The sequence below is a fragment of the Apaloderma vittatum genome, unplaced genomic scaffold (assembly GCF_000703405.1).
Source record: "Apaloderma vittatum isolate BGI_N311 unplaced genomic scaffold, ASM70340v1 scaffold179, whole genome shotgun sequence".
Classification (NCBI taxonomy): Eukaryota; Metazoa; Chordata; class Aves; order Trogoniformes; family Trogonidae; genus Apaloderma; species Apaloderma vittatum.
In genome coordinates this window covers 22,734-46,266 of record NW_009734377.1, presented here as the reverse complement: position 1 = coordinate 46,266, position 23,533 = coordinate 22,734, and the positions used below count along the sequence as shown (strand labels likewise).

At 38.4% G+C, this 23,533-nt stretch overlaps 1 protein-coding gene across 1 annotated transcript in view; it reads left to right on the top strand.

Moving 5' to 3' along the window:
• The window catches only part of FAM135A (family with sequence similarity 135, member A), a 62,099-nt gene that overhangs the window by 19,632 nt on the left and 18,934 nt on the right, over positions 1-23,533 (top strand). The window contains exons 10-17 of the mRNA XM_009876218.1: positions 1,480-1,635; positions 8,205-8,278; positions 8,596-8,750; positions 8,989-11,308; positions 13,292-13,452; positions 15,159-15,250; positions 17,539-17,636; positions 23,202-23,353. Coding sequence (XP_009874520.1) covers positions 1,480-1,635; positions 8,205-8,278; positions 8,596-8,750; positions 8,989-11,308; positions 13,292-13,452; positions 15,159-15,250; positions 17,539-17,636; positions 23,202-23,353 — 3,208 coding nt within the window. The remainder of the gene's footprint in view (positions 1-1,479; positions 1,636-8,204; positions 8,279-8,595; positions 8,751-8,988; positions 11,309-13,291; positions 13,453-15,158; positions 15,251-17,538; positions 17,637-23,201; positions 23,354-23,533) is intronic.

Genomic DNA, 23,533 nt, shown 5'->3' with positions numbered 1-23,533 from the left:
ACCTGCAAGGATCTGCAGTACTGGCCTTCGGAGGATAGCATTTCTGTAACTGGAGACAGAGCCCGCAGAATTAGCTCTCTATGGGCAACTCATTTATTTTGTGTGTTGAAAGGGTTTTTTGCATTTACATAGATTCTTTGAATTCTTCGGTTTCTCTCTTAGCTTGCTAAATATGTTTGTATTTTTTCCATTTTGTTCTTTCTATTCTTTTGTGCAGTTCTTGTCAAAAGTTCCTCTTACTTCCACTCTTGCCTCCTAAGTTGGTGTTTCAGTATTTGCAATCATTTTTTCTGCTTGCTCTTTAGTATTGCTAGATTTGCATCTTCACTATCTTTACTTTTTAAACCCTTTACCTCAGTGCCTGATGTGCCTGTAGTGAGTTTCTCAAAAAGTCTATTTTTCTTCTAAAACGGCAGGTCTGCAATTGACTAACACAGGGCTATATCACAGGATTACTGTCTCTTGTTACAATCATAGCATCATAGAACAATTGAGGTTGGAAAAGACCCTTGGGATCATCAAGTCCAACCATTGACCCTACGCTACAAGGTCACCCCTAAACCATATCACCTAACACCACATCTAAGCGACACTTGAACACATCCAGGGATGGCGACTCAACCACCTCCCTAGGCAGTCTATTCCAGTGTCTGACCACGCTTTCCGTGAAGAATTTCTTCCTAATGTCCAGTCTAAACTTGCCCTGTTGCAACTTGCAACCATTCCCCCTGGTTCTGTCCCTAATTACCTGTGAGAAGAGACCAGCACCAACCTCTCTACAATGTCCTTTCAAGTAATTGTAGAGCATGATGAGATCCCCCCTCAGCCTCCTCTTTGTCAAACTGAACAGACCCAGCTTCCTCAATTGCTCCTCACAAGGTCTGTTCTCCAGGCCCTTCACCAGCTTTGTCACCCTTGTTGTCCTTGTTAAGAAGGAAAAACTTGCTTTGCCTTGAATTTGTCTTGGTGTGGTGTGGTTGTAGGAAATCTGTACTAGAACGCTGCTTTCTGATTATGCTTAAAGTGTATGGAGAAGTACAGCACCGTATAGGTGTTTTTGTGAGTCGTGACTATTCTGAAATGCAGATGTCTTTATTAACTTCCTATGATTGTATCAAAGTTGGACTAACACAGCAAGTATTGATTTTCTGTGTTCTGATTCCTGTTCCTTTCAGTCATACTGTATTTTTGCATGCTAGAAGATACAACAGTTGCAACTCAGTTATTGTTGCCGTAAATGGAATTGTTGCTTTAATGTAAGGTCAGGAGTCTTAATTCTAAAAGACAACTGGATAATATTTAAAGCAACATAAAATAGTGTTGTAACAGATTAATTCAGTTCTGATACTAGAACAATTCTCATTTGAAAGTTACTTTTTAAATTAAAAATCTCACTAAGATAAAGTACCCTTTTTTGATTCTTATCTGTACATTATGGTCTACTCTGTTAATCATACAAGTATTTTTCTTTTACTTCAGAAAATGGAAAATCCTGATGAACTGGCAGAACTTATAAATATGAATCTTGCACAGCTTTGCTCACTTCTGATGGCTCTCTGGGGGCAATTTCTGGAGGTCATCACCTTACAAGAGGAGGTCACAGCATTGCTGGCACAAGAGCATCACACATTAAGAGTGAGTATTGACTCTGACTTTAGGAACTCTGACATGTTCATACTCTTACTGGAACACATTATTGAAATGTGGAACACATTATTGAAATGTGTATCAAAATATGAGACTCTAGGTTCCAATTTCTTCTAGTTTTGTTTTGGGGAGTTAAAATCATAAAGGGAGCTGTTGTATTGCATTTGTTAGCATTTATATCATGTTGTTAGAACTTATTCTGGGAAAAGAATGCATGAAATACATTATTTATTTTTATGAACCAATTAATTCATTGCTCTTGAATAAGAAGTGCAGTTCGGAAAGCAAATTGCAGTCTGTGGAATAAGATGTGTTTGTGCAGAAGGAAGTATTTTTCTGCAGGAGCTGTGCCTAGTGCCTGACCTGCATTTTACTTCCCTGCTGCGTTTAGGTTGCCTGCTTACATCATAAAACAGAGTGTACTTCTGAATTAAGAATTGATAATGTTCATAAGCTTTGAAAAGTCTTAAGCGGGGTGTTAAAAAAGAAGGCATGTATTGAAAATGATGTGGCATGTGAATATGGGCATGTATGTATAAAAACACACATAGTGAGTACCTTCACGCACAGTTGATCGGCGTGTGTGTGTATACAGTTGCTGTGGGCCTTTTACATGCAAAACCGCAGCGATGCTGGTTCCCAGAGTGATATATTTTCAAGTATGAATTAAAGTGTTACCCTTACCTTCTAAGAAATACGCTTTTTTTCCTCCTGTCATTTGTGGCCAAGGATTTGAGGAAACCTAAAAACCAGATAAACGATGACACCCACCATCCCTATTTTGTCAAACACACAACTTGATTTTCAGCTGGTCTGGTGTCCTTACTGTCTCCCATCACAATCTGTGCATTTAACCTCACACAAGTTATAGAATAGGTCATTTTAAGAGATTATTTTAAGAGGTTACCACTTCCAGGGAGCTGGTTGGACGGTCTGGTTAATTGGAATACGTGTAACCAGTGCTCTGTAATAGTCACAATCAAAAAACCACTCCTTTTTAAGACATTGGTTCTCAAGGATTTGATTTGTCTCACCAGCATTTCTGTCACTTGTCCAAAACTCTTTCTGTTTGGGGTCTGGAGGGAAGCCTGTGAGGGATATTTAGGCTGTGGTCATATGTACAGGCTTGACGTGTTGCTTAATGAGAAACTCATGATTGTGGAAATGACCTATTCTGGAGAATAAATAGAATCTGTAAGAAAGAATGCAGGGTTTATTTGTTCGATGGGCTAGCGAGGAAAGCGTGATCGTTTTACCAACTATCTGTGAATCTTACTTACCTGTGTTTTTTGTATAAATTCTGGATCCTTCAAGTTAACTGATGGAAGGTCTGAAATGAGAATGCTGTTTCATTTAACCTGCACTTGCATGCAGTTGCTCATATATTAGTGTTTGTACAAGTATATATTTAATAAAATCAAAAGAAGTATTAATATTTTTATTTTTACTCCTGCAGTGTTCTGAAAGAAAAGATACTGCTAATGATTATGTATTTAGCTTCTTAAATATGATTCTTTTTAAAATCTGTGATATAAATCATCCTCTCCAGCTCTCAAATAACCTTGATGATTGAATTTTACAGCAGTTGTTTTAGGGAATATAAATCAAAACAGGTAATTGTACTACACAAATCGAGATATTGCACATATTAGGAGTATTTCTGTGATGCTTTCTAGTTTGCACAAAATTTGAATAGGAGTTCCCTTCCTACCTTCTTTATTTTTTAATAAAAAGTATCATTAGATTTTGTGCATGCATTTTTCCCTGCTCACTTCTTTTGTTATCTTTCACTATGCATAAATACACTTTCCTAAGTTGAGCTCAGAGATGACCCTTCTTAAATCTGAAGAAGCTGAGTTTACTTTTGAGACAAGTGGCTGACTGTTACTGTGGCTACAGTTACTGTATCCTTCATTATCTACCCAAACATCAGAGACTGAGAAGGAGGTGCAGGACGTGGGTAATCTTAAACTTACCTTTTTATTTAATGCCCAAAAGCAAAGAGGAAGTAGGGTGACTCTTTAAGAGGCAAATAATATGGTATCAAGAAGGAGGTTGTAGTTAAGCAAACAGGGAACCATCAATGTGGTGTTACTTAATTTTACAAATGCTGATTTGCACATGTGGCACTTGTTTTCTCTGCTTCAAGATGTGAAGAGCTTTTTCAAATACTTTGCAAATATATGGAGTTAAAATATATGTAAGAACCCATAGCACCTCTGGGCTTCCCATGTGGCAGCAGAGTGGAAGCCAGAAATTAGTAAATTCCATTGACCTTTCAGTTAAAAAGAGATGGTAAATTTGAGCCTCGAGTTTTCTAAGAGGGTGTTTCGTTGATGATTTTGGCTACTGTCTTGCCATGCTTAGTACAACAATGTGTAATTTGTATTGATAATCTCCTGAGAAATTAGATTCTGAGGGTTTGTATAAACTTCTTTAGGGAACCTACAATGATAATATTTCACTAGAGGCATTATCTGCACATATCAAATTATGTGGGGCTTTCTGGTTACTGAATTTGGTTGAGATTTGAGAGATTACCTACCCCTTCTCTTCCTGATACAATATCTGTCCTCTCTGGAGTAAGATTTTTGTCCTATACAAAATTCTGTTCTTCTAAATAATCCTTTTTGGTTTGGAATCCGACACTCCAATGTGTTTGCTATTGGATGCTAAATGTCTTAATTCTCCCTTTGCATCTTGCAGTATTTCCAGATTATACCCAGTGTAGGAAATTTCTCCCTGGGAATCTAAGATAAATGAACCCTTTCAGAGAGTTGTTAATGTGGCCAGTTCAGTTACGTGTGTTAAAATATCACTTAGAAATGCCTGTCATCTGTATTTGGTCAAATGACTTTCAACCTCTTTGCACACATGCTTATAAACCAGGTATTTCTGCTGAAGTGTTGTTAGAAAATAAGGTTATAATGCAACAATATATTTTAAGCTTTTAAAATTATAAAAAATTTTACTTAGTTTATTCAAGTATTTAAATATTTAACTATTTTTAAATACTTTGAAAATTAAGCACTGCATAAAAAAATCAGTAACATTTTAGGTATACTAGAACACCTATTGACTACATTTTTACACTGATAAGATTTACAACTGTGTTTTATTGAAAAAGACTGCTTAGAGCATGTTATTTCATATTACAAAAAGTTTTCACACTAAATTAGTTCACCTTTTTGTTCCATAGTGACATCTTCTGGTAGGTCTGAACATGCTCTTCCAAAATAACTTGTTTGATAAGTCCTAAGAATCGAGAACTGGTAACTAAGATCTCGGACTACTACTCATAAACGTGTAGGGCCTTGCTATATATTCAACAAAGAGTTTTCCCATCCGATTTTTCCTCCTATTCTGTTTTCAGTGGGAGGACCATAAACTCCATAATTTTGGGAAGTATACAGGGAGTATAAGTTGATGTGATTTCCTCCTGCAAAGTCCTTGAGTCAGCCCGAGTCGGTCGTGCCTGAGTCACTGGCACTGACTGGTTCTGCAGAGCCTGTTTAACAGCGTCCCAGCAAATTTCTTCATCCCTCCATAAGTTAAGCACTGATTAAACATAATAAATTACTGTTGGTTTTGTGGGTTTTTTTCCCTCTCCTTAATTCTGATTTGCATAGAGTTTTGGAGCTTGCTTTCACCTAGTGTTATACTGTTGTTATTATGCCGAGAGCTGTCTGGAGCTGGTAATCAGATTTTCTTCAGAAGCACTAGAATTACTTAATTACGACCAGGATTTATTGCAAACAACAAAGGGAGAGTGGCAGAATTCTAAAGATCTGGTCTCCACATAACTCTTTATGTGGTAAAGTGAGAGCTTGCATATAAAGTTAAACCTGCCTTACTTGCCTCCTGGGAAAGAGCTTTATGCACTTTTATTGACTTGAAACACAGAAATCTACTAATTGGGCAATGTTCTCGTTACTATTTTATTTCCTATTACTTGATTGAGTAGGATCTTTAATTCAGTTTAAAATTGCTTAATTTAGAATTTAACCCTTGATGATCAGGTGTTCTAAAATCATGTTTTTAACCTGTAAAATTGTCTCTTAAGTCTGTTGTGTAAATTTTCTCCCTTTCTGGGGGAAAAGTTGAGGATTAACTCTGACAAAACCATGTATCTGGAAGGCAGGTGCCTGTTTAGAAAAGTCAGCTGAGAAAACGTGGAGGATTACTTAGGAACACTGAGTCTAATCCCACCTGCGTACACATAAACTCCTAATGTAACTTCTGAAGGAAAGCAGACAGCTATTTTGTGTGCCTGTCTGGACACTGCTGAGACGGGAAGTTACGTTTACAAGAAAATACTGGACTGAGTGTTTTCTTTTTACCTCAAAACATTTTCCCTGACGGTTCATAGATTGCCTTATGACTGAGGTAAATTTCATGTAATATAGTAAACTGAATTTTGGGAAACTGGGACAGGACTTTCAGCTTCTAGTGCAGGTTACAGGTTGAGGATTTAATGTTTGTGGTTTGGGGTTGGGAATTTTTCTTGAGCACCTTGGAGCAATTTTTTTGCAGTTTCTCTTGTATTAAAAGGAAAAAAGAGGAGAAAAATAGAAGTTACAGAACATGAAACTTCATCCAGACAGTACTGTCTGAAAGCATAGTGGGCAGTGTATCAGGAGGCAAAACTAACTCCTCTACAAGTGCTTAATTTTGAACAAAAGTTAATGTGGTCCTGAACGTCTGAGGTTTCCACTTAATGCACAGGATTTTCGCGGTGCTGTGTCTGTGTTCTGGGCAGACGTGGATGCTGGTGGCAGCTCCGAGTGCAGTGGGAGAGCTGAGGGAACTGAGCTAGGTCCGACGCCTGCTCCACCAGGCACACTGCCAACTCTCACCGGCTTTTGGGGCAATAAGATAACTTCAGGGGAAGACTCGAAGTATATTGAAGAAATCAAAGGAGTAGAGGGCTGACAAGTGGTTGGTAAAGAAATGATTGATTAACTAGACTACTTATGTGTGCAGTTCTCTAACTGGTGTGGAAATTTGGTTTTAATTGATATAAACATATTGATGTTTATGCCCAAGGTAATGCCCAAGCAGTTGCTACCGGCCCCTGTACAGCACGTTCTCTTTTCTGTATATCTTGCTACAACAAACAAGATACTGTCATACTGTACTGAATTGCTTTCTTTTTATGCAGGCAATTGGGCAGCTGCAAAAACAAGTTAAAAAATAAATGTAGATTGAATTAGTATTTTGTATAATAATGCAAATGTGAGAAGTCTCATCTTGCAAAAACTTAAGTTTAGGGTTTCTAGATACTGCATTTTCAATACATTCATGATGTTTTTATTTGTAGTAAATTGCTGTATAATTCACACTGTGTGTTTTCACACTATGTACATGATGACAAAAAGCTATACTTCCCATACTTCAGGCGTACCATTAAGCCAAGAGGGCCAAGGGGATCCTGGGGTGCATTAAGAAAAGTGTGTCCAGAAGGTCTAGGGAAGTTCTCCTCCCCCTCTGCCCAGGTGAGACCACACCTGGAATACTGTGTCCAATTTTGGGCTCCCCCAATTCAAGAGAGACAAGGATCTACTGGAGAGAGTGCAACAGAGAGCTATGAGGATGATTAAGGGACTTGAACATCTCTCCTGTGAAGAGAGACTGAGAGAACTGGGGCTGTTCAGCCTTGAAAGGAGACGGCTGAGAGGGGACTTTATTAACGTATAGAAATATCTGAGGGATGAATGTCAAGAGGAAGGTGACAATCTCTTCTCAGTGGTGCCCAGCAATCGAACAGGAAATAATGGATTTAAGTTAGAACATAGGAAGTTCCACCTCAACATGAGGAAAAATTTCTTTACGATAAGGGTGTTGGAGCTCCTTCTCTGGAGACTTTCAAAACCTGCCTGGACATGTTCCTGTGTGGCTGCCCTAGGGGATCCTGCTCTGGCAGGGGATTGGACTAGATGATCTCTAGAGGTCCCTTCCAACTCTGAACATTCTATGATTCTATGGTTAAGTCTTGAATAAATTGCTTGTAATTAGCCTACATTTTGTTTCTATCTTTGTCATTTGCAGCCAAAATCTTTTCAAACAAAAGATTAGGGGTTTTTTGCACAGTAGTTTACTGTGGGCTACAGTATTCATGGGAAGTTTGAAACATGTACTTCTCTGTATTTTGAGATTGCAGAGTATTTAATGGGTTTCTCCTTCTGAAGGTAATTCTCCATCTTCAGAAGTGTCCATCAAACAGTCATTTCCTTTATTATTAGTGAAATTTCTCCTAGTGGTTTTTTTTATATTACAGTTTCGTGTGAGCCTTGTTTGGATGATTGATTGATTTCTTGGTGATCAAGTTTTCAGCAGACAATTGAATCTAAAATAATTCCCCTCAGTCATCCAATGCACAAATTAAAATTCTCATTTCAGTCACTAGTCTTGTCTATGGCATCTTCTTCCCTCCCGCTCACATTGAACATATTGTAAAAAGCAATACAAGTTAATAAAATTGCCGTGTAGGAATAGTGGTGAATTTTCAAAAATTTTAAGTAATACAAAATAAAGTAAACTTTATTTGAATCTTGCAGGTGCGTAGATTTGCAGAAGCATTCTTTTGTCTTGAGCATCCTAGGCAAGCTGCCCTTGCCTATCAAGAACTACAGTAAGTAGCTTTCGAAGTGTGTGGTATGTAGCATTTAGTGCACTAAATGTTAATCTGTTATTCTGTATTTTATGTTGTGTGGAAGTACTGTCTTGCAAAAATACTTCCATGACAAGTTCAAGAGAAACTTATGTTCTAAATATAGATTTGAGTTTTCTAATGGAAATTATATAAGAAGTTATTAAATAATTGTTAAAGGTATTAAATAGCTAATTAGTAGAAAAGCTTCTACTAAAATGAATTAAATTACTGCTAATTTCTGTCAATGTAAAAATAAATAGCTCTATTTTCATGTAGGGCTACTTCCTTTTTTTCAGTGCTCAGAGTCATCTGCAAATGTGTGCAGCTATCAAAAACACTTCCTTCTGCAGTTCTCTTCCACCCCTCCCTATTGAATGCAGTGAACTAGATGGAGATATGAACTCCTTGCCTATAATCTTTGAAGATCGATATTTAGATTCAATTACTGAAGGTAATCACACCTCACAGTGCAGTTTTCTTTTTGAAGAAGTGAGGAAAAAAGTGACCTAACATCTGAGTATTTTTCTTCACATTTCTTTCTGGCTTAAATACCTCTATTTGCTAGGAAGTGTTTCTTTACTTTGAATTTTGGGAATGTTTAAAGTTCTATAATTATTAGTGGTTTGTAGCTTCAGTTACTTGCCTAATCTTGTTGTAAACAATCCTTTTTCTTATTTTTTTGGTGAAAGATCTGGATGTACCCTGGTTGGTAGTTCAGAGTCTTCCAAAGTCAGAGTCCAATAAACTGGATAAATTGGAAGCTGAAGAAGGTTTTGTAGCCGGTTTTACTAGCCCGGACTTGAAAATAAGACCTGCAGGTGCCTCCAACCTTTGGCACTCAGAAAGTGAAAAGACAGTAACAAAAACTTTGAAAGGGAAAAATGAAGATGCAAATAAATCCAAAGTTAAGGTTACTAAGCTCATGAAAACAATGAAACCCGAAAACACGAAAAAAGTTGTGAAACAGAACTCTAAGGACTCAGTGGTCTTAGTAGGCTACAAATGTTTGAAAAGTTCAGCACTGGAAGATGCCTCTAGGAGCTCGGAAGGCAGGCCTTCATACAATGCTAACGAAGGGCTGGACCCTACGTTATTAGGTGCATTTCCTTGTGATACGAAGACCTGCGCCAGGCAAATAAGTCAAAGAGAACTTCCATTTTTGCCATCTGGAACTGAGGAAAAGACTGCCAAGATTGAAGGTGTCCAACCAGGTCCAGGTAGCCCTGTGCACTGTGAAAATGTGGCTGGTTTTGGTAGACTTAGTATCTCCCAGACAGGTTCTGGAACTATACAAGCAGATAGTGCTCTGCAGCCCAGAGGTACACTTGAAAGTTGTCATGGAGGTCAACCAGCTTCCTCGGGAGTCAGGACAATTGAGGTCAAACCAAGTAATAAGAATCCCTATGAAGGGGAGAAAGTGACTGTTCACATTGGATCGTGGGCTGAGTTTCCGCAAGATGGAGTGCAAGGAGAGAATTTGCAGATACCCAGTATTCAGTCTTCGGAATCTGGAAATAAACTGAATTCAGGAGAACAGGAACCAGTGCTTGAAAAGGAAGATGTCCTTGAAAGAAGCTTGCAACATACTGCTGACATCCTGACAAAAATGAAAAGTAACCAGCCTACTCCTTCCACGAAAGAAAGTCAACTTTCTGCAAGTGGAGACGTGACTAAATTACCAGATGTTAGCATGACATATGCCTCTTCTAGGTTTTCAGATTCAGGTGTAGAAAGTGAACCGAGTTCTTTTGCAACTCACCCCATCCCTGATCAGGTTTTTGAAAATGTTCAAGGGCAAAATACATACAATGGTGAGAGAGCATTTCCTCAGCTTTTACTAAAACCGGACTGTGCTGTAAAAAACGCAATAGAGAGCCATTGCACTGAGAGTACCAGCGCTGTAAGTGAAATACAGTCATCCCTGACATCTATAAATTCTCTCCCTTCAGATGATGATGAGCTGTCACCTGATGAGAATTCAAAGATATCTATTGTACCTGAAAGCCAGTTAACTGACAGTAAAACGGTGCTGGATCTTGGAGCAATTGACTTGCCAAAATGCGATGACAGTCAAAAATCAAACACCAATTTTCCGCAACAGTGTGTTGTATTTTCAGAGCACTTGGATAACAAAACTCTGTCTATACATTCCTCGCTCTCAGGAACAAAAGATCTTTTACACTTAGTTGTTTCAGATGAGGATACGTCCGCTGATGTGAAAAGTTGCAGCACACAGGCAGATGTTGGCACAACCTGCAAGGGCTCTCAGGACCACAAAGGGCGTCTTAACACTAGAAAAGAAACAGTTAAATTACGTTTAGAAATTGCTTGCATGAGTGAACCATCTGTTGCGTCAGATTCTTCATCTGTAAATGTGGTGTGTGGGGTCGAAAAAACAAATGAAGGAAAATATAACAAGCCTTTAGAACTGAAGGAGCCACCTGAAGAACTACCGGTAGCTAAAAGTGAAGCTGGTACAGATAATCCTTCTCCAACCAGTAGTACTGACTTGGTAAAGCAAGGGCTTGTTGAAAACTATTTTGGCTCTCGAAGCAGCACCGATATTTCAGATATTTGGCCTATGGACAACAGCAATCCTGTTAGCCCTCAAAAGGAGACATACGAGAAAGAACTTATTTGTTCTTCCCAACAAGACGAGGAAGAGGAGGATGATCAAGAAATGATTGAAAACGGGTATTATGAAGAAACGGACTATAGTATATTAGATGGAGCTTCCAGTGCTGATCAGGATCACGGCTCAGCGGAAGAGAGAACCCTGAGATCTGAAAGGATTGATAGTGGGCATCTGCGAGATGGAATGACCGTGCCTCCTGTCTGTACTCCTGGTTGTCTGTCTTTTCCCTCTTCTCTGATAGACTCTCCTTGCAGTGTTATCTGCTCTTCAAGGAATAAATCTGATGCAATTACACAACAGCCAGGCAGCACATCCTACAGCTCAGCTTCATCTGTTTCCTGGTATGAAAGCTCCCCAAAACCTCAAATGTTAGCGTAAGTGATTGTTTTAAAACAAAATTTTTTACTTTTAGAAATTGTGTTACCGCAGTATAGAAGGGGAAAAGAAGCACAGTTAGGCTCTAGAGTGCCTCTAGGACTGTGGCTTGTGGATTCTGCATGCTTAAGTAGCATCACGTTTTACATGTTCAGCTAGAAAGTCTGTAAGGCACGTAATTCCTTCTATCAATATCTTGTAATTTCATGTGGTTTGACAAACTTCAAGAAAAACACAGGTTTTTTTCTGTAATACGTTACTTTTAAAAAATAATAATTTGGCTGAAAAGCGATATATAGAATGGTTACTGAGTATATAAATGGTGTTTATAAGATAGCTGTTAAAATAGCAAGATGTTTTGAGTTTAAAAACATAAACCCCAAAACATTCTGTAAACTAGTTGCCCACCTAATTAGTTAAGTGAAGCAAATGTGCAACGCAAGCCAAGGCGATGGCCTTATTTTTCAATTTTAACTTCAAACATCCAAAATGTAACTGCTTGGAGACCATAGTGCTCTAAATTACGTTATGATTTGGATACCAGGAAAGCCAAACATGGAGAAATATCAAGGATCCCATATTGCTCCTCCTCTTGCTGTAAATAGAGGAGTTTCCCTGATAACCCCCTGCTGCTAACCAGACAGAGAGCAGCAGCTTAATGCCTTGTGTTGGAAGCAAAATGTTGCTGTCAGAAAAAAGAAAGCTGAGAAGAGAGGTAGAAGCAAGGTGAATGCTGAGCAGGCAGAAGAGATAAGAGACCAGATGGTCTGTGGTAGGCAACTGAGAACAGGAGGAGCGATTGCACAGTGGTGAAGGAAAACAGGTTAGAAGTGGACAGAAGAGCAGCTTCTGGAATACTGGGTACTGGTGTGGAATGGGAGGGATGAAAAGCAGAGGCTATTTTTAAGATGTTCTTTAACAGTAGAGGAAAGAGGGAACTCAAAAGTAAAATTGAGGACTTTGGCCTTGGGAAAAGCAGAGGCTTCCAGAACGTGGGTTAGCTGAGATTCCAGAGGGCATGATCTGCTCCACAGAGAATGAATCTCGGTACATTTGGTTCAGAAAGCATGCCTTGAGTACAAACTAAGTAATTTCTGCTGTGGAGTGATAAGACCGACTGTCTGCAGTGGTTTCTGTTTAGGCTGACTTCGGTGAAGCTTGCTCTTGCCAGGTAGCGAGGAATGAGCTGAAGATAAAGCTTGGAAAACAGAGAACAGAGTGGAAAGGGAGCAAGTGAAAGAGGGCGGGCGATGGCGTGGTGCTGTGAGGGAGCGTGCGGAACCGATGGATTAAGGAAGGAAGGAAGCAGAAGGAAGCAAAAAGCTTGAAGTGCTGCAGGGAATCCGATAGGCAATTATTTAGGTGGGAAGGTCATACACAAAAACTAAGGGAAGGAGAAGAAAGGGAGAAATGAAAGCATGTGGGGAGCTCAGCTATTAAAAACCGTATAGTATATGCCTTTATATAATACATAGAAGATCAGAGGTGTGGATCTGGGTTCTTCTGAGTCAAGTATCGGGAATTAAGCCTACCAGAGGGACTTTTTGGTGAGCGATTACAGCACTGAGTCCAGCTCCCTGTGACCTAGGAAATAGGTTTTAAGTTTGGCGAGAAAAGTCAGTGGGAATCTTTACCTTGACATCTGATGATTCATCTGATTTTGTTACTGCATTTAAACAAAACTCTTGCTTGCTCAAGACCAGAACTAATCCAGAATTTTCAGTGGTTTCAGAAATACTTCAGAGTTTGCAGAGATGTTCAAAGGAGAGAGGTGTGGAGAGCTTGGGATTTTGTTGCAGAGGAAAAGGAAGCTGTAGGAAGCCGCAATAAAAATATTTTGAGGAGCTTGATAAAAGCGTTTTCCTTCATATCAGTTACGAAGACAAAGTAAAAAGACAGTAGAAAGCTGTATCCTAGGAGATCCCGTGTTTGTCTGGCAATAGTAAATGTTGTTTTATCATAACTATGTGCTTTCATTGCAGTTTCCTACAGGCTAAAGAAGAACTGAAGCAACTTAAACTTCCTGGTTTTATGTATAGTGATGTTTTCAAACTGGCTTCTTCAATACCTTATTTCAGTATGGAAGAGGATGACTGTTCAGAAGAAGGAATACATCTCATAGTCTGCGTCCATGGCCTGGATGGTACGCAGGAAATGTGATACTGAGTGAGATAGCAGTTTAGATTACCGGTCAGGTTTAGCTTTTGTCATTTGAACTCTGAGCTGAATGCTTCTCTAATAGATTCACTGGAGGGAAGTGAGAATCTGACATTGTATGGCTACGTTTGTCAGTGTGTTCCATAGGGTTGTTTAAGGGAAGAATTTTATGCAACATTTATCTTGAATAAAATTTCCACGCACATAGATCTGTTTTATGGTGTAGTTCACATTTAGATACATAGAAGCTGAGTGTTTTAAGTCTTGCAGATATTTGTCCATATTGTGGTAATAGAATGGAGTTGCTAACAAAACAGTTATGTTACTAAAACGTGTATCTTGCTAAGAAAAATATAGAGTGTGCAAAGTGCGTTCAAGTGTTTATAAGATTTTAAGAGGTTGGATCACTGAATCACAGAATGGCTGAGGTTGGAAAGGATCTCTGCAGATTGTCTGGTCTAACTCCCCTGCTCAAAGCAGGGTCACCTACAGTAGGTTGCCCAGGACCCAAACGCAGTTGAGTTTTTGAATATTCCGAAGACAGAGACTCTACTGTACTAGGAATGAGAAAATCTCTTGCAATTGGAGAGGTTTGGAAAGTTTAAACAGCTTGAATGTATTCACCTGATTTTAATTCAGAGTATACATGTGTGTTAAAAAATAGTATCCCCTCTAGTCAAGGTATTCACAGCTTTCTGCCATCAATGATTTTGGGGTTTTTGTTGTGTTTTTTTTGAGAAGCTTCTTAAATTAACAATGTAAGGAAACACAAGAGGGTAGTAGTGTAGGATATTGGACTGAACCAACACTGCACAGCCGTGTTAATTTTTCAAATTCTTGATTTAAAAAGAAATAACAAAACAGCTTTTCTTTCTTCCTCTGTGCAGAGGAAGCTTTTTGTAAGCGCTTTTAAGACGGATCTCAGAAGTGTTCCTTCTTACTAACATAGAGGTTCAAGTGCTCTTGCCTACTTAGAATTGACACAGATGTTACCTTGGCCAAAACAAACTGTTGCTAAAAACCCGTGTCTTTGAAGCCTTAGAAAAGTCCCTATAGTTAGACTTTTCTTAGGAAATGTCAAGTTCATACAAGTTCTTTCCTATTAATAAAAATTTAAAATAAAAATCTTCTTCACTAATTAAGGCATAAAGGGTACTTCTCTCTTCAAAAGCTTACAGGATCATTGATGTAGACAAGTCTTCAGGTTGCAAGTTAAAGTAGCATTTATTGCCTGGGTACCAGTCTAAATGATCTGCTAATAGTCGGCTCTGCCTTTTTATTCCGTGAAAATGTTTACGGCTTGCTCTTATTCCTTGCTTCTTCTTTAACGTAACTCTGAGTTCTTTAATTGACTTTTATCAAAATTAATTAGAATGTGGTGTTATTAGGATGTGATGTTCACAGTGCTGTGTATCTGTTGGATGCTAAGACAAAATCAAACATGACTTCCTAAATCCTTGCTTTTTTTAAAAACGACGTCTGCATTGAATGTCATTTTTATAGACCATTTTGTCACTGTATTTGGCTCTGCAGTTTATCTTCCAGAGTCTTACTGAATTTTAATTAGGGCTGAGAATATCATTAGCTGTGTTTAAATATAAACTTGTGCCGTAGGTTCATTTCAGTATTCTAAGTGCTTTTATTGTAAGTTAACTTTGCGGTATCTAACTCTTGATTGGTTTTCCTTTTAAGGTAACAGCGCAGATCTAAGATTAGTGAAGACGTACATTGAGCTAGGCCTGCCTGGAGGGAGAATAGATTTTCTTATGTCCGAAAGGAATCAGGTATTTGCCAACAAAAAAAAATGATTTTTGTAAAGCAATAAACAGTGTACGTCTTCAGACATGTTTATTTAACGGCACTACCGTGTTTCAGTTTACCACGTTCTGTATAATTTTCTTCTTGTCCCAGAATCCATTATTTGATCTGTGGCTCATGTTAAAGTAATTACAAAACCTAGTGTGATATCGAAGGTAAATATATCAGGAGTAACATTTGTTGCTGCCACTTTGTTGTGTGTGCTTATATCTCTCACGTTCTCGGCATAGTCAGCTAGAATTGTAGATAGAATAGCCTCAGTATTAATGATAAAAATGATGATAGTGAGAACCGGTGTGGCAGGAAGGGGGATATGTTGTTTCACAGGATCCGAGAAATACACAATACCCATCTCTCGTCCTTTTGTCAGGTGTACTGTAAGATCCACATCATAGAGTCATAGAATGGCCTAGGCTGGAAGGAACCTTAGAGATCGTTTAATCCAGCCTCTCTTGTCATGGGCAGGGACGCCTCTCAACTAGATCAGGCAACACATGGGGACCGAACAGGGATCCAGCCTGCGACCTTGGTGTTACCAGCACCACGCTCTGACTGAGCTAACCAGCCCCTACTGAGCTAACCGGCCCCTAAAAAGACAAAACACATGTGACGCTAAACCGATGTCAAATTACCTCTCGTGTTAAACTTTGGTGAATTTTCAGATGAAGTAAACTTGACAAAGCACAGAAGACCAATTTTTGGCTTTTTTTTTTTTTTTTACGTGGTGTATGTTGTACTAGGCCTACTTCAGGGATGAATTAGAGCCAAGAGTCTCTTCAGTGGCTCAGACGAAAGGTTCAGTTAGTGCAGTAGCATTTTTCTAGCAATAACTGCTAGGATGCTTCTCAGAACAGGCTGGACAGGTACCAAACCGTACATTCTATTCTCTAGCCCTGGAGATTTTGGCAGTGAGCGTTTCCGAAACTTTCTGATTTGGGAATTCCACTGAGACCGCTAAGCCTAATAGCTGCTGACGGACTTCTCTCCTTAATATTGGCTGATTCTTTTTGAGTGTTTATACTTCCATTTTCCATAGCATACAGTTGAGATTAATTCTCTGGTTCATATACGTTACTAATTCAGTTGCAAACAAGAGAACTAAAACAAATCCCCCTATAACTTGTTTTTTTAGGAGTGGGAAGAAAAGAAAGTCGATAATCATTTTCCATTTTCCACTTCAGTTAATTAAATATTTTATAAAGAAGTATAATTTCTCCCTTAGGAGGCAACTGAAGAGTCTTTGTCCATTCAGTATTTCTCAAGATCACATGTGAAACAGTTTCTGGTTGTCCATGATGGCCTTCCCTGCCCACTTTCAAACTTCTTGTCATTTCAATTAGGATGGTCAAAACTAGGCAGGGCATTGAAGAAGCTTGTGCACTGTGGACTTACAAAATGCAATATTAATATTTTCTGTTCTTTCCTTGCTTTCTTAACACAGCTGACTGTATAGAACACAGATGTATAGATTATTGGTTTCATATATGTTTAGGACTGGTTTTTACTGTGTATCTTTGGCATTTCTTGCCGTTTTATCACCTGGGCAATGCTGTACTTTATAAGATTCTTTTGAAATTCTGTTCTGGATTTGACTATCCTGGATATTTGGTTTTGTCTACAAACTCTGACATCTCACCCCCTTCTTCCCTTTCCCAAATCATTTATCAATATGTTGAGTACTACAGATTTTAGCAAAGAACCTTTGCAACTTGTGTTGAAAAGTTTTAGGCAGCCTTTGCCTACCTCTTTTTAAATTTCTTGCTGCCAGTCATTGTATAGAATCAGCTGTCAACTGGGAATAAGGCTTTAAGGATTTGGTTTGGCTTGTTTTGAATAAACACTACTAGTGTAGACTCTTCCTGCTGCTGCAGTTAATTGTATCATTTCTATTTCACGGGCAACGTGATTTAGTTCTGAATGTGCAGTTGGGTCTTCTGTTTCTCTACAGATAAGATTATGTGTAGGGGAAGGCTTAGAAGTAAGGCTGGCTGTGTAATGTTAAGATTTGTTTTGGTGTGTTAGAAGAAAGTAGTCTTACAGTAAAATGTGTATCGCTTTATTCCATGTTACAAGAAAAAAACTTGAAAAAATGATGATAACTAGCTGTAGTGTTTGTATTCAAAGTTAATATAGATGCTTTTATTTGTGTGCTGTTGATCAAAACACTGGGGAATAAGAATTCAGACTGAATGCAGAATGTATATTGCTGCATTAGAAAATACAGTTATTATTTTTTATTTCTTTTATTTTACAGAATGATACCTTTGCTGATTTTGATTCCATGACAGATCGCCTTTTAGATGAAATTATACAGTATATACAAATTTATAATCTAACCCTTTCAAAAATCAGGTAATACCTGTTCTATACTATTTATAGAAATAAAACTAGAGCCCTGTATTGTTATGAACTCTGATGCTCCAGAGCAGGCAAAGGAGAGATGGGAAGGAGAAGTTCAGGGAGGGGGAGGAGTAGGGGAAAGGAGGACGAATGAATGAGAGGGAATTGCTGGCTGAAAGAAGACTGGACAGTGCTCTAAATTCACCTAGTCCTGTTGATGGGTTTAGGGGAGAGTTATGCATTAAAAGGAACTGCTGTCCTGTGCTTGCTCAGATCCTGCACGATAGGGTTCTGCAGAAAAATAGATAATATTTTGAGAAAGTCAAAGGAAACTGTAATAGCGCTATGTCAAGATAAAGTTAGCTTTCTTGTGATTTATACTCTCTTCACCAGGTGCAACATTGCAAACTGTCTATCTTGTCATTCCTACAGGAAAATTCTGTGTTATCTGTGATCTTGAAGGGCAGCTGCATAGAAAAAAACATTTCATCATTTTGGTGTTTTCAGATTGTTTCATCTTCTAAAAAACATGGTTTACATCTTAATAGAAGGCTCACCTCAGTCTGTGAATTCCTGTTTCTTCTTTCAGTTACTTCCAGGGAATACCTGTTCCATTTATTTTCTCAGAGCAGGGTAAACCATTTGGGCAGAGAGATGAACTTACTAACACAGCTGTGTTGGTGGAGTTAGCTCACTGATAGATGAAAGAAGCAAATTCAAGCCTGACTTCATCCATTTGTTTAGGTATCCTTGCATATAGTACATCTGAAAGCTTTTTTTAACTTGCTAGTAACATGCATTTCCTACAAGTTCCTGCATACTTGTGTGCTAGGTAGGCCTTATTCAGCTAAACACCTCACATGTTTCAACATTATCTCCCTTTTTAAACAAATGTTCCTATTTTGAGATAGGCAAGATTTGGCATGGTTGACTTTGTCTAAATTGAGGATTTTAAATAAAGCAGCACTGCATGATCGTATTTGCGTTACACAGACTGCATGCTAGTACCCTCAGTATGGGAGAGGAGAGTTCTGTAACCCCCCAGCACACGCTGCTGTCTTCTCTCCCGTGCTGTGGTCTGAAAGCTGTAATCAGCAAACCCACCCAGTTACCTTCTCGTTTGTAGCTGAGAATTGAAATCTCGTTTGCTTCTGGTTTGCTTCGCTCGTAAGACTTCCAGTTGTAAATATTTTTTTCAGTTTTATTTATTACTTGTCACTTGAAAGAAAAAATAAGCTATCAATTTATATTTGAGTTTCCTTTTCAAGGTGGGTACTTGCCTTTGGCCCTGCCAAAGCAGAAGTCTTCATTTCTCAACTTCAGCTTATCTTGAGAAAGTTAAACCTATTAGTAAATCCCGCAGCTGTTTCCTGGTAGCTACGTGAGAGAGCGTTCAGAAGGGAGATGTGCTTATGTGCACGTCCTTGAAGGGATAACCCAGAAAGCCCGGCAAAGTACTATTGAGAAATCCTGTTTAAGTAACCAACGTGTTCCCACCTCATTTTTGGCTGTCCCACTGGAAAGAAAGTAGACTTCGTGCTCATTAGCCGTACTCCCCTAAATTATGCTAGTTTCTCCTCCTCCTCCTCTGCTAAAGGAGGAGTTCTCTGTACAAGTGCTGCTCTATAACAGAGTCAAATTAGAAATCGGTCTCCAGACTTATAATGGTTTTGTATGGCAAAAAGTCCAACAATACTGTGTATCAGAAATACCTGTTTCTCTTTTACACTCATATGTGCCCAAGGGAACATACTTCATATATAGAGCTAAGAACTTAGTGTTTGTTCAACTAGTGTTTTAATAATCTCATAAAAAATGCAGAAAAAAACCCCCATTAGTCTAGTTACGGTACTACTAAAATTCATAGACCAGATTAATGCAGAAACATCCTGTATGGCTAAAGTTGTTACACTGAAAATCTCTAATAGTTTATCTCAGGTGGTGGGCTCCACTTCCAGCAGCTGACTGAGTCCTAAGATTAGTGGTTTCTGTCTTCCTTAAGCAGTGGGACATTAGCATCCTGGGGCTTCAGTGTCAGGAGAATAGGTTCACAGTGATGGTTTCTGTCTCCTTGGCCTTGAGTCTGCCTGGATTTATTTTTGTACTTTTAACATTTTCAGTCTGCCCACATGCTCTTTCTTTTCTTTCCCATTTACTCTTTTTCTTTAGTATTTTTTTCCCCCTCTGTTCTCTGTTATCCCTAATGTTGGCACTGGCTTTCTTTCCTGAGTTTTAAGATTGTGCTTCTGCAGTGACCATTAATGGACCATTGGGGACCTCTGGCATATGATATGTCTGAACTCTTCCACACCAGACTTTACTCTAGAGAGACACTCTTCAAGCCACACAGAATAACTGCTTGTTATTAATAGAAACTACAGTGAAACTAAAGCAACTTTAGGCCTGGTTTGTTACTTCACTGCTAGACGATTGTCACAAAACAAGCTAAAACCAGCTCAGGCCAAGAGAAGTCAAGAGAATTTCTGAGAATCTGTGCTACCGGGTCAGTGCAACGCCTCATGCCTTCAAGTAATGACAAAATTCTGTTTATTGTGCTACATTCTTGTACTGAGATAAGAGGCACTCCCTGTACCATCAGGACTGTTGTGTCAACTTTGGGAAACCACTGGTTTTGGTACTGCTGAAGCTAATACCAGTTGCTGCACCAGTGTACAACCCAGCATGTGTGTTAATCTCCTCTGAACAGCATCTTTGTGCTCAGTACAGGTGTGTAGCAAGCATGATCTAGAAGCTTGATTCCAGCCAACAGCAATTTGTCTTATAAAACAACTATTTGGTGAAGAATCACAGAATACCTGAGGGGACCCCTGGAGGTCAGCTGAAGCAGTTTTATGCCTCATACCATTGCCACCTTCCAAATTAATGCAGCTTTGAAGCCAGTCAAGTTGCTCAGTCATCCCTCCTCAAGTTTTGACTATCTGTGAGGATGGAAACCCTTCCAGGTCCTCACATAGCCAGGAAGTAAACCACATGCTCTTACAGTGTGGTTTCAGAAACCATCTACCTCATGTCGGGTCTTATATAAGTTTCCAGTGACCTGTATTGGACTTTAACTTTAGTTGGATTATTCGCGTTTTCATCCTCTTTCCTAAGGAATATTGACTCACAAGAAAAGAACGCAATTACTAAAGCTCTGCATATATTAAAACATCTGTTCTTTGTTTCAGAACGTTTTTCATTATGGCTTTTAATGGATTTTCCTTTTTTTTTGATCTTTCATGAATTTTTGTAGTTGGACAGGATTTTTTGTTTGTTAGTACAGAATAATGAGTTTCTACTGTGTCTAATTTTCCAGTATGATCTGAATTGGTAGACTTGTGCCATAAAGCTCGTATAAATACTGCAGTATAATCCTATTCCTTCAGTGAATTGAGTTGATGATAGCTGGTATTCAGAAGATGGTAGTATTGCCACCTGCTGTTCAGAAATGCACTGGGTTTGCAGAGCATAGTCGCAAATATCTGAAGCAGTGAGTAGGTTGGGGTATGTTTTCATCTTCAAAACCCTTTTTGAAGGGTTTTCCTTTTCCTCCTTCTACCTTTTTGATTTGAGCAAATCCTTAAACCATTTTCTGTTAGAAAATAATGTTAAAGTCTTATTACATCTTCACCTAAACATCTGAAAATGAACATCGTATATTGCTGTGACTTTTATTATTAAAGTCTTTCCAAATTAAGAACGAGTGTTTGATCTTTGAGATACATTCACATAGCTAGTTCCAAGCACCTTTTTTTTTTTCCTCAAATGGATCTTTGGTATTTCTGAAGTTTTGGTTCAGTATCCCCCATATTCTTGAAGGATGATAGCATTGATGGATGGATTGCTATCTGGATTTTTTTCCAGCATTGAACTTGTCCTTTGTTATGGTACAATGTAAGAGTTTCTTATCTCTTTATCATGTTTAGTAAATAGTGGATGAACTGTCAGAGAACTGTCAAGAGAACAGCTCTGTTAATGTTCAGATCTTCTTTACAAAATAATCTCTTTTCCTCAAGAGCAGTTACGTCATGCAGATAATCTTCAAGATAAACTCAATTTCTGTGGACCTTTTCTTGTTCCTAAAGAAATCTATGGTTTTGTTTTTCTTGTGTGGACTTTATGATGTACTCTGAGAGAATAGTTTTAAATTTTAGTATTCAAGAGACTCTGCAGCTCGATATTTTGTTTTGCAGATGCGCTGCTGTTGTGCTGACAGCACAGAGGTTATGTATTTTTCATTTCTAAACCTGTTAGTCAAATAGAGCAAGCTGCAGCAAAGAATTTCTGATATTGCAGCAATTTTGAAAACCTAGTAGTACAAACGAGCAGGAAGAATATAAATATATGCTTAAACTGTATATTCTTAAGGAACAAATAGCCTGTTCTGTCATAGAAATTTATAATTATGTCAGAGTTTAGGAGTTAAGGGGTGGCCCTGTCATTCTGTGACCTAATGTTTGGGGTTTTTTTATTTAGCTTGAAATTGGAATTTTCGGAGTCAATAATTCTTCCTTGCAAAGCAATTAAACAGTCAAGTAATTTTTTAGCACTACTTTACACGGATATTACTGGTAGCTTTGTTTTAGATATTTTTGTTGACAAATGTAGTGATCCGGCGCAAATGGGAAGGATGATCTTGTGGGTATAATGTTGTGGTACATAGATGATCCAGCCATCATAGTTCTGCTGTATATTTTTGGATGGTTGTCTGTTCTCTCCATTTCCTGAGAATATATTTGTAAAACAGGAAGGCATTTTTTCCTTCTAATTTTGAGCCTTGTCTCTACCGTATCCTCTTTAAGTCAGTGCCTAGGATGGTGTGGTCCTTTGCTCATCAGGGATCTGTAAGCTTAACTGCCTTATAACTGGAATTGCTTTATTTTGTAGTGAAATTTCTAAAGAAATGGTTTATACAGATTTGTGGATGTGACAGTAGGCACCTCAGTTTAAGCAGTAATTAAACTTTGATACTTGAAGCCCTTCTAACTTGCTTAGCCAGGGAAACAACTAAATGTAATATTCTCCTGGCAGACAGATATTCTTCAATTGCCTCGCTTAGGCTCATAATCACTTATTTTGGTCCAGCTGCTAAGCAGGTCTGAGATGTTGCTTCTGTTTTAAAATAGTCAGATTTCTCCACTAGGTTGTTTCGGTAACGTCACACATTTACCATATTGAATGCCATCACATGCCAAAGTAGTGATTTAATCAGTCATGCACAGCTCAGAAAGTATTTTTTGAATACTTGGTACAGAGGGGAATACACCCAGAAGTGGTTTTGGGTGGGAGATGCTGGTAGAAGGATAGTTTGTTTTCACTAGCGTTTCAAAAATAATATATAAAATAATTCTGGAGTTGCTCAGAACATGTTTGTAATGAGTATGTACAGCTTGGGAGATATGGACAAGTTAGTATTTTCTATGTGACCTAGAATACAGGCTTCTGAATGGAAACTTTTCATTAATTGTTTTTTCTATGTTCTTTTAGCATTTTATGACACTAGTTTTATTTTTCTCTGTTTAAAAGAAAAAAAAAGTCATCAAATGCTATTGTATGCTGTTTTTTCTTTTTAAACAGCTTTATTGGACACTCGCTGGGTAATTTAATAATCCGTTCAGTGCTCACAAGACCTCGATTTAAATATTACCTCAACAAACTTCATACCTTCCTGTCTCTGTCTGGACCACATCTTGGTACTCTCTACAACAGCAGCGCGCTTGTTAATACAGGTAAAGTGTTATTTTCAGTAGCTGAAGACTGTACCAAATGTCCTTTTCATATCATCCTCTACATTTCAGGCTCTCCATGATTTTGGAAAATATGAAGATGACAATTAAGTAATGGATACTGAAATCTAAATTACTATATTGTGTGTATGCATTACTAAATGCCAATATATCGTAATTTAA